Below are 12,282 nucleotides of genomic sequence, written 5' to 3' on the forward strand. Positions count from 1 at the left end.
CCTTCCAAAGGTAACCGCACTGATGAAATTTTACTATTAGCACATTTACCAAAAGAAATTGACTAAATCTAAATTTTGGCCAAAATTTAAAAGTTAAAACGCCCAACAACACAAACTAAAAATGGAAGCCTCAAAACCTGAACCAACCATCCTATTGGATAAAAAATGACCTTCCGAAGCTAACAACGCCGACGAAATTCTCATCTGACCACGTTTACAAAAAATGTCGAGCAAAATCAAATTTTTGTCCAAAAGTTAAAAGTTAAAATGCCTAAGTACGGCACTAACTGAAAATGAAAACCTCGAAACCCGAACAAACCATTCTATTAGATAAAAAATGGCGTTCCATAAAGCTAATCACACTATGAAATTCTAATCCGAGCATGTTTACCAAAAATATTGACCAAAGTCAAATTTTGGCTAAACCTTAAAAGATATTGAGCAAAGTCATTTTTGGTCATCGCAGTTAGCTCCGGAAGGTCATTTTTTATCAAAATGATGACCGTACTTTTTCCATTGGGTGAACAATTGCTTTCTCATCATCACTGACACCTTTAAATACTCCATTTTCTCAGATTCATAATCAGATAAGGCATCGTCATTATTTTGTTCATCTCAATGAGCGTCCATATTCTTAACCATATTTTCATCTTTTTCATCGTTAGTGCATTGAAAAAAATTTCACCTTCAGCTTCTTCAAGATTTTAATCTAATATTACTTTTGTTTCAACACTAGATGATGATTTACCAAACAATTTAACTTCAATTGGTAAATTTACCAACTATTCAAATATCAATTAGTAATTTAATAATTTACCGATAAATTTTATCACAGTTGGTAATAGTTACTATCCAACTAAACATTCATGTGTAATATTACCAACTAAAAATTAATATGTTGGTAAATATTACCAATGGATTAATGATCGGTTGGTATATTACCAACTATTTTAATTATGTTAGTAATTTACAAACTACAATCTTTATTCGTCGGCAAAATTTCCAACTAATTAGATATTTGTTGGCAAGTTTACCAACAAATTACATTTTGTTACTAATTTACCAACACATTTATATTTGGTTGGTAATTTAGCAACAAAATATTGCCGTTGGTAAATGGTTTGTTAGTAATTCATTGGTAATTTGTTAATAAATTATATAAACAATTTTTTTGTCATATTTACCAACCGATATATACTTCGTTGGTAATATTACTAACAAAAGAAGTGCGTTAGTAATATTTCAGTTGGTAATCCATTAATAAAAATTTGCTAAATTTGGCGCCATTTTTTCCCGCCGTATTTACCAACTAAAATATTTTGTTGGTAATATTTTGGTTGGGAATCTGTTAGAATTTCGTTGTTAAGTTTTCAAAAATAATTCGGTTAGAAATATGTTGGTAATTTGTTAGTAAAATACTAACCAACTGAAGTTGTTAGTAAAATCTGTTGGCAATTTGTGGTTTTTTGTAGTGTATAAAGAGAGGGAGTATATATACTTTTAGAAATTTGTAATTATGTGTTTGGAAATATTATCGTTGAAATGGAGACGTTGGAAAAATTACCGTTGGGAGTCTTGGGAGTTGGGACGAGGGATTTGGGGCAGTGGGAAAGGGGCAGGCGGCAGACAATTTTTCAGAAAAAGGGACTTGGGGCCGTGGGAAAGGAGTCAAAGACTCAAAGGACGAAAGGTCAAAGCCTCAAAGGACGAAAGGTCAAAGCCTCAAAGGTTTTCAGCCTTTTTTTTTAATTATTTATATGGATACAAATTATAAAATATAAATTAATTAATAAAAAATAATTAACCGAATTACCGGATCGGAACCAAAATTTACCTGAATGAATATTCGGTTCCATCCCGTCCCGTCTCGAGTATCGGTTCACGGTGTCCCGTTTTGTCCCGTAGACTACCAGACTGGAATGGTACCGGACCGTACCGGTACATCCCCGTCCGATGCCCAGTCTTAGATCAACCAACATAATATATTTATCACTATATGTGAAGAAAAATTAATATAGACTTATTTGGGCAACAAAAGCATGCCATTGATTCTTGATCAAGAATGAACAAATTCGTGTTGATAATGTGTTATAAAATAAAGAATATGTGAAAAAATAAAATGACAAGAAGAAAAGAAGAGAGAGTAGTAGCAAGTAACTTTGTTTTCACTTTTATGTTTTTCTCGTACTTAAGATGAGTAACTAATAGATTATTTATAAGCCTCATGAATTTAAGTTACTTGGATATACAAACATGCTATTGTGTGTTGACCTCATTACTTGAGCATAATAGTTAGGTACAATGAATGGTCACATGGTCATCCACATAGTTTTAAAACATATATTTTTTTCTTTATATGAGACAATGTGATATTTGATTTTGAGGCATGCACTTTATGTGCTTGACAAGTCTAGTGAGGTGGTATGTGTAAGTGTGTGGTAGTTGTCTTATGGGGTAAGAAGAAAATCGAGTTCGTCCTATAATTCATTATGACTAAATAAGTATATCGTATGATCCAATTTATTTTACCTATTTTATCTCATATTATCACGTTTGATCTAAAATTTTCTTATATTAAGAATATAACATGTGGTATCAGAGCCTAAAAGGCATCATTTAATATCAAAATTTTATTACTAGAAATTATGATTTTATAATTCCAAATTTGGTTGTTGAAATTTTTACAAAATAAGGTTGCAACCTTGAAACTTTTTTCCTCTTGTTGAGTGCTTTGATTTGATAAGTCGCTCATTTTCTAACTCTTAAAATTGAGAGAATTATTGTATTTTCAAAATTTAGGATCCATAAGAATAAATCCACTTGATATTCTTTTTAAATTTTGAAGTTTTGATGGAATTTGATGAAATCTTGATGTATTTTTATTATAGAGTTGTTTGAATCATTTTAAATTTATGTTTAGATGTTTTAAGTTGTCGAATATGTACTTTTTGAAAAAATGACTTTAAATTATTTTAATATTTAATTATATTTTAACTATTTTAATTATATGGTAGTCCATAAACGTGAGTCTAATTATAGTGTGATAATTGATATTAAGTTGTGTACTGTATGTTCTTGGTGGATCCTGTGAGGTGGAATTGTAGGCTTAACCCAATAAGATCCGTACTGGGATGACCCATTGGGTTTCAATAATTACAACTAGATCCCCTCTCTAACCCTATATATTCACACTTTTGTCTTCTCTTATGGTCATATCAAGAAAGTGACAAATATATATATGAAAGTGTTCCCACTCCACCATCTCGAGGATGAGTGTAATGACCCTCCAGACCATTTATGTTATTTTATGATCTAGTCAACGTTTAAATTTTTATGTAGTGGCCCCAAGTCATTTATGACTTGTTGGGATTGACACTTCTATCACCTGGCCATTCGTTTGTGTGTTGTGCAAGGTTCCGTGTTTTGGAGCATTTAAAATTTGAACGGTTGACTTCGGTCAAAAGTTCAAGAAGACGGCCTCATAATGTAAATCTGATGGTTTTGTTAGCTTCGAAACATTGATTTTAATTTTGAAGGACCTTTTGTGCGGATCCCGAGACTTCTGGCTCATTCTGAGCCCTCTTATAGAATTTGGCTTAAATTGGAGCTTGGATATGTGACTCACTTTTTATCGAGATGACATTGGTTAGAAGTTTCAACATCTATGTTGAGTTTGAAATGTCGAGTTTATTGGGGTAACATATTACGTTTGTGTGTACGGGGTTCTGAGCAAATCCTGAGCACCCCGTCAAAAATTTCAAAGTTGGGGCAAAATACATCAACTGGTGCAGGCAAAATTGCCCTTCGCGTTTGCAGGCTCCAGGCTGCGTTTGCGGAAGCTAGTGAACCTGTATCCCGTGATACATATATCTAATGTTTAAGTTTGACCAAGGTCAAAATAGAGTGTCAACATCAGTGGCGGATCTATGTGGACGGGTGGGGGTGTCACGATATCCAGTGATCTCGGAAAAAGCTTTGTGTATATATATATATATATATATATATATATATATGTATGTATAACAATTTAATATATATATACTTTGCCACCCACAACATGAAATGGTAAACGGCTCAATTGGCGCAGGAGTTAGCCTGCCTCAATTCTAACACAAGTTCAAAGCTCACTAGCAGCTCTATTTTTTGGCTTGCTCACAGGTGTCGCTTTTTCTTTCTTTATTTTTTTTTTCTTTTCTTTTATGTCTTTTTCATTAATGCGTGAAGGGCATTAACTTTTTTTTCTTCCATTCATTTTTATTTATTTACTATTCTAATTCAAATTGACCCCTTTTCATAATTATTTTTTAGTAAAAACTTTCTCTTTCACTAATTATTAATCTCTTGATATGAGTGTTACATGTTTATTCTTTATCAATTAATGAGTATTGAATTATGAACGTGACATAAATATTATTAAGAATATATTTAAACAGTAGTTTTAAAAATGATGAATATTATTATTAGAGTTTTTTTAATTTTAAAGGTTCTTTCGATCTTCACCGACGTTCTTGCTAAGTAACATGACTAGGTTGAAACTACAATTTTATTATTTTCCTGCTACATATTTGCAACAACATATTAAGTCAATGGAATATGAATATATTAAGTTAATACTATTGGATGGTTTATTCAAGCTCAAATTTTAATGTGAAAAATCTTTTTTTTTCCTCAAAGTTTCAGCGAATAAGACCTCTAATTCTTAAAAGGAAATAAAAATTGAATTGTTTAGTTATCTCGAAATATCTAAAAGAAAAATATTACTAACATGCATGTTTGATTGATTTGTTTATAAAAATGGAAAAATATTAATAACCCGAATAGTAACCCAAAATTAAAGCAACCGATCATTTTATTTTACTTGAACGATGTGACACCCACAACCTCCAAATCCTAGATCACATGAGATCAACATTAGTGTTCCATTCAAGTGATGTAGCCATTTGGCAAGGTGATACGGTAAGGAACTGAAAGAAGAGTGATGTTTGTGGGACAAGATTTTACTGGAGTTACATGATTATGATTAGCACTTGAGTCTATGATCCAAGGATTATCAACTACACTAAACATATTACAAGCAAAGAAACAAAAATCAGACGTGTTTACCAAACATGCATAAATGGCAGAAGTAGAATTAGAGGTGCCCTGGTCAGAATATGTACACTCATCATTTGTTGCAGCACATGCATCATTTGAGTCAACTGCTCTGGTGAAAACTAGGCATAATATATTAATGTGTCATTTAACTTGACTTCAACTAATATTTATGTCCTCCAACTTTAGATATGCACAAGTAGACACTTAAACTTGTATAAAATTGAACAAATAGACATATTCGTGTTACATGATAGTTTTGTGTCCTACCTGGCGTCCTACGTGTAATATGTTATGCAGGACGCATGTCTACTTGTTCAAATTTTATTTTATTTTTGATGAAGTGAGATTTTACCAAGGCATCCAGTAGATGCAAAGATACAAAAAGGAGGGATCTGTCAGCTCAGTAAGAAGAAAAACTTATGAAGCTAAGGAAGGAGCTGACAAACTCCAGGCAGTGATCTAAGTTATTCACAGGGGAAAAGTTGGCCCAACTAAAAAGGTTGACCAAACAACTAGCCTTAAGCTTAGAAATTGGAGCTAAAACTCCGTCAAAATATCTCTTGTTTCTTTCATTCCAAATAACCAAAAAATACAAGTTGGGGTCATGATCCAAATTTTCCTGATGGATTTTCTAACTTCCATAGAGCTCCAACTAGTGTAGGCATCTCTGATATTGAAGGGTGTGGACCAACTAATACCAAAAAGCGCTAGGAACATGTTCCAAAAGTGTGTTGCAAAAGGGTAGTGAAGCATAAGGTGGTTGATGCTTTGTGAAGTTGACTGACACATGTAACACCTATTTTGGAGGGCATAAATGCCAGTTGAAGCCAAGTTAAAAGACACATTTATATACTATGCCTGAAAACTACACTCCCTTACTTTCAGGTTGGCCAAAGCCCAGACGTCCCTGAAATCTGTGATTTCATATCAACTTGATCTTGAGGATCAGTTCCCTACACACAAGCAGCAGCCCTCTTGTACTGATTTGAAGAGTTATTTGCACAATTGAAATTGTTTGGTAACTGTTTTGACTATTCTGATGAGCAAGTTTTCTACAGTTGCCAATGACACGATCAGGTTTCATACAATATCTGCAGAACATGTTAATCCTTTTGTTGTCAAAAGTTACGCTCTGTGAAAATGCATTCTGATTCCTTCTTCCCATCAGAAACTGATTTGGTCCCTGTTCCGCTTCCATTTTCTGAAAAAGTCTCTTTGCAACCACATGTACAAGCAGGGTAGGTAATTAATTGAATACGCAAGTTCGACCTGCAACTTCTTCAATTTGGAAAATATGAAGCAATGTTTGAAGATCCATGGAAAATAGAAGCAATTATTTTCTTATTTAGTGTACTTTAGTTCCATTTGCCTGTCCATATCACTTCTCGGTGTTCTTCCGTAGTTTTTCTGCACTTTATGTGTATATTACACTCTCCCTGATCTTAAGTTCTAGACTATTTAATATCCAGGTAAGCACCATGTCATTTGCCCTACACCATGCTTCAAACTAAGGATAATTTTGGGTTGGCGTACTTAGGTTCCATTAACAGCCCTAATTTGTTCTTGCAAGACAATCTATTAACATTCTCCTCCTCCACTCCCCATATCCAGTTCCATTGAACTTAGAAGCAACTAACACCTTCTCTGGACTATCAAGAGGATGCAAGTAGTATGGATCTGAAGATTGGATAGTAACAAGAGCAAAATCAACATTAGATGTGTTCGTAGCGAGATAAGACCTAAAACAGTTTCTCATCTTTAAGTTAAGACTCAAAGTCATCATTGAGTTTTCACATGGACTACTAATAGTCACTCATGTTTGCAATATTGGTGCACTTTTGGTCCTCCCCTAAATTTTTGCCTATTTTTTAACATTAATTTTGTTCATAATTTTATGTAAGGAATGTCTCATCGCCTTTTTATATATTTAGTAGAAATAATAACTCTATGTGAGAGAAGGTGAGAAGAAGAACTTGTTCTGTTCAGTATAAATATTACTGCAGCTAAACTAAGAACATTTTAACATGTGACATTGCAAGAAAAGAAAAAATTGTACTATTGCACGTAAAATCGTCGTGATGAACCTCTCGACTTTACCTGCAATACGATTTCTACTAAACAAAACAAGGTGTTTTTCTTCTCACAGTCTCTCACATGGAGTTATTATTTTTACTAAATATATAAAATAACGATTAAATATTTCATACATAAATTATGAATAAAATTAATGTTAAAAAATACGCAAAATTTTGAAGGAGGACCAAAAGTACACCAATATTGCAAATATGAGGGACTATTAATGCTCCATGTGAAAATTCAAGGATGACTTTGAGTCTTAATCCAAAGATGAGGGACTATTTTGGGCCTTTTCTATGTTTGTAGCAGTAGTCATATTTACCTCTGGGAGGCATTTCCTCATTCAATAATCAGGAAGAGGGGAAAATACCATATGTATCAATCCTAATCAGGCGAAATTAGGGAAACAAGCCAAAAACCGTAGACAAGGAAAAACAATACCTTCCTAGTCTGACTCAACCAAAAAAGGAACTCTGTTAAATTTGAAGAGCATACAGAAAATTTGGGAAGAAAATCAATTCCTCGTCTGCGCTGAGAAGCCTAATTTCGCGACTCACGGTTGTCTATGCAATTAACTTCCTGGCGAGGGTAAACTGATATGGAGAGAAGAAGAGCTATGCCAATCCAAGCTCTGACACCATGTTACAATACGGAATCTAAACAGTGAAAGCACAATCCAGTAGCCCTGGATTGAGGAGAGAAAGAAAGGAGTTGTATTGTTTCATCTTGGTAACTGAATCAATCGACCAATATGATGTGTATCTTCCTATATATAAGTGTAATCAAGCAAAACTAAAGTCCTTCCAACATAACTAAAATCATAGCTAAAACTTAAAAATATCAAAGTATCAATAGTTTTTCCACTTATATATTAGTTGTGTCTATCAACACATGCAGCAAGGTTTTATCTGGGATGAGTTATTTGCATATTACTTTTTCCTTAAACCATACTTTGTGGACTAAATAGAAGACAAAAATAACTTCCTTTAGTCTAAACAATCCTATCAAGTACAAATCGGATATATCAACACAAAACACAAGGCCACTGGATCAGAGGCACAAAGCAAAGGAAGGCAGCATACTTACTCAATTCGGACTATTAACTGTCAATGTCAAGACTCTATTTGTTGTAGCAAAGCAATGAACCAGTTTCATAACACCAGCAACAAAAAAGAGCAAAATTTGCATTCAAGAACGAAGCCAAAGATATACCACCATTGCATAAAATAGAATTTTAGGCAGAAGCTATCACACAGCATATATACATGTAACATTCAAGAATAAGAAGCTAAAACATTGAAGAACGCAAACTAAACTGATGCTAATCCTGCTGAACTCCAAGCATAAGAGCCTAACAAACCAATGAACTGAAACAATGTGTACCAATAACAAAAAGATCAAAAAATGAAATATTCATTATCACGAAAAACAAGGGTTAAACATTCCCTTGGTATTTTTCTGTTAGGTCATATCTGCAGAAATTAATATCATCCAACAACTATTACACCTCAATCCAAAAAAAATACCAAATAAGTATCATTCAACAACAACATACCCAGTGATCCCTACTGTTCTTTCTAGATCCCCTAACCTCACTTGCTTTTTGTGGGTAATATAAATAATTATGTGACATCAAACACTTAATATCTTAGCAAAAACTGAAACACCAGAACACATGGTTCCAAAAAGGAATAAGCTTAAGATTAGCCATGTTCTGATTTACTCACTGCAACTTATCCCCTGGACTGAAAGGCAAAAAGACTGACAAATTAACCAAGAAAAACTGCAAGAGAGCAAAAGACAAAACGGGGTCAACTATTTATGCAAAACAATGCTTCAGACACAAGAGTATCACAAAGTTAATCTTATTTGAGTAACTTTACAGGACATAAAACAAGACCAATGGTCGAGTGGTCAACCAAAGGTTGAACTCTCCATCAAAGTAAGCTCTAAAGATCAAGGAAGGCTTAAACAGCACTTCACACAGCACTATGAACATACTTTCAAGGGCTTCTATGAATGAGTTAATAAATTCTAACTGAACTTTTTTGTGAAACACCTGATCACGGGCAATTTTGTGAATCTTCCTATTCCCTCACCTCGCTTCAACATCAAGCAACATGTTAAAGTAAAAACAAGTGCAAGAACCCGACCTCCAATAAGCCCGACTAGAACAACCAAAAGGAGAGCAATATACATAGAACTATGCTCTCTTCCAGTCAATTCTTCTTCCCCAACAATGGTTGCCTTGTCGTCAGTACCATTAAATGATTCTTCAACACTAGCATCAGTAAATACTTCAGATGATTCTCCAGCACTACCAACAACCTCAACAATATCTGTCTTATCATCTATGCTACTTGCCACTGATGAAACTATACCATTGGATTGCATTTTTTGTTCACTGGAACCTTCAGTTTCCGTCTTTCCTTCAATAACATAATCTATCTCATCCAGGAGCATAGGACGCTCCAATGCTGAACCTTTTTTCTTTCTGAACTTCTTCGGAACAAGTTTCTTCATTTTCGATTTCATCTTTGCCCGATGAGATTTCTTTTCTTTGGATTCACAAAAATCATATCTAGATTCCTCTCCTTTCTCCATTACATCTACCCCTACACATTTCGCTTTTCCATCCCTAATACATTGACTATCCTCAACCTGTGCAACCTCAATTTCTTGAATTTGACATCCAAAGTCAGAGCAACCATCCTTTGACAGCTCCAAAGGTGCCTTAAAAACACAATCGTCTTCTTCTTCTTCAACCACTTTGGCTCTAAAGATGTCCCTTATCTCTTGTATCATCAACCTAACCCTCCTCTGTAGTCCAGAAAAGAAGCCATACAAACGTTCTCCTAAATATTCCAATAAAAACAACAAGAAGGCTGACATGGTTACCCCCATGACAAGACTATTCATCCCTAAAACCAAACCCGCCACGAGAAATATCTTCAAAACGGCCACCAACCCCTGATTCATACTGAGACAACCATTACCCCACTCTTTCTCGTTGTTCATCTTGCAAGATTCAGGTTTGTCACCTTCCACTTCAGCTACACGGATCAGAGGAGGAACTTCATTATCATCAATCATGAATTGAGAAGTGGAAGGTAAAGTTACAGACGAAGAGGGATGGGGAGGGGAAGGGGATGTAACGAACAAAGGGTCGTCGGCCATTTTTTTCTTGGAGGATTTCTTGAATCTTCGGCGATTCTTGACAACAAGATCGACAAGAGAAGTTGGAAAACCGGTTTCCACCATAAGAGGAGATCCACTTTGAGAATTTACATGGTCCTTCACCAATTGTGAAATGCTTGTTTTCTTCACCTTCTTCCATGGAAAAGGCATCCTTAATTATATAACCGATCGATCGAAAAAGGAGCTTTGAATCAAATTCAAAGTGTCACACTGCTAAAAACCCAGAAAATTGTGAAAGAAGAAAATCTGGATGAAGGTTATGAGTGTACGGACATGGCATGATCTTGACACGAAATTTGATTTTTAGGGAAAGAAGAAAAACTGAATGGAACTTGAGAGGTTTTTTTATTTTCTCAATGTCGTTTCGTATTTTTGGAGCCTGACTAAATTCTAAGTCCCACGTCCTAACAAAGACGATTTTATATCTTAGGGCAAAATACTTATCAAATACTTCATGTGTTCCTAATTATTTATTCATTTTTCCTTTTTTAGTTGTCCTTAATTACTTGTCAATTTTAATAAATCAAGAAATGACAATTTTTTTTATCTATTATATTCTTAATTAATTACTTAAAAAAAGGTAGAATATCTTGAAAATCTTAAGTTTTTAATTCATCTATTTCATAAAATAGAGGTAAAATTGTAAACTTACTATGTCAATTATTGTTTTCTTAATAAATATATCAATTCAAAAGTGAACAAATAATTAAAGACATGGAGTGGTAATTACCACTTTACCCTAACCTTAACCTTATTTATGGGAATCTCTTTAATTGGTACTCTCTCTATCCTTTTTATTTGTCTAATTTTAATTGGTTACTTGTTTCTTTTTACTTGTTATTATAATATATTTTTAATCTATTATATCCTCAATTTATTTAGAGAATTAATATTTTTTAAAAAGATAAAACATCCCTAATGGAGAAATTACTTTTGAAATTCTATCAATTAATAGGGGTAAAATAATAAATTTACTATGTCAATTATTATTTTCTTAATAAGTGTGTTAAATAAAAAATAGACAAATAAATAGGAATAAAAAGGAGTATTACTTCTTCATCTTTTTTTTTCCCGACATTAATGCCAAACCAAATTCTTCGATAAATTAATTAAATATTTCATTTTATAGGAAAAATAAATACGTTCTAATAAGTAGGTTAAGATTCACTTTCTAAAATATTTTATTTTATTTTTATATTAAAAGAATCAAATTACACTATTTATTCACTTTTACTAGTTTTATTATTGTCTATGTTGGATTTTGTCACTTAAAAATAAAAATTAATATAAATATTTTACCATAATAATAATATTCATTGATGTGTATGTTTATCGTAGAAAATGATTTGACGATTGATTAATTAATGTTAAAAATAAAATAGAAAAAAGTAATCTTTTTAAATATATTAAAAATGACAAATAGAAGAGAAAAAAACATTTAACATCAACAAGATATATATATATATATATATTTTATTTATTCTTATAATTACGTCAATTTCAATTATCATTTTTCAAACAAAGTCTTATCATATTTTAAAACAAAACTTCACTGATTACGTGCTTTTTGTTTGTTTTTTTAAAAAAAAAAGACTTTTTACATATACATAAAACAAAAAAGTTGATATTTTTGGGAGTGTTTGTGTCTGGATAGTCAACACTGGTGTGAGCTTTTTTGACCTTAATAATTTGGTTTCTTCATTGCTTGACCACCACTCCATCATTTCTGCCGGCAAATCATACCTAAATATGTGTATCGTTCGGTTCGATTTGGTTTTAAAAATTATTGGTTTTTATTTTTTAAATATGCTAAATCGATAATCAAAATAATAAAATATTTGTTATTGGTTTTTAGTTTATTGGTTTTGGTCTTTAACGATTCGGTTTTCGATTTAAACAATAAGAAAATGCTTT

The 12,282-nt window shown here is 32.9% G+C and overlaps 1 protein-coding gene across 1 annotated transcript; it reads right to left on the reverse strand.

Moving 5' to 3' along the window:
• Positions 1–8,966: 8,966 nt before the first annotated feature.
• LOC125840905 (uncharacterized) lies at positions 8,967–10,652 on the reverse strand. Its single transcript, XM_049519881.1, has 2 exons — positions 10,005–10,652; positions 8,967–9,911 (listed from the first exon to the last, which is right to left on the reverse strand). Exons 1-2 carry the CDS (start codon positions 10,516–10,518, stop codon positions 9,205–9,207), a joined length of 1,221 nt encoding a protein of 406 aa, XP_049375838.1. The 5' UTR covers positions 10,519–10,652; the 3' UTR covers positions 8,967–9,204.
• Between the last annotated feature and the right edge of the window lie 1,630 nt (positions 10,653–12,282).

The sequence above is a fragment of the Solanum verrucosum genome, unplaced genomic scaffold (assembly GCF_900185275.1).
Source record: "Solanum verrucosum unplaced genomic scaffold, falcon-dt-bn FXZP01000194.1, whole genome shotgun sequence".
Taxonomy (NCBI): domain Eukaryota; kingdom Viridiplantae; phylum Streptophyta; class Magnoliopsida; order Solanales; family Solanaceae; genus Solanum; species Solanum verrucosum.

Coding starts and splice junctions, on each gene's coding strand:
- LOC125840905 (XM_049519881.1), bottom strand. CDS start 10,518: ATGCCTTTTCCATGGAAGAAGGTGAAGAAAACAAGCATTTCACAATTG. Junction 9,912..10,004: donor AGAACGTTTGTATGGCTTCT/TTTCTGGACTAC, acceptor AAGACGATTGTG/TTTTTAAGGCACCTTTGGAG.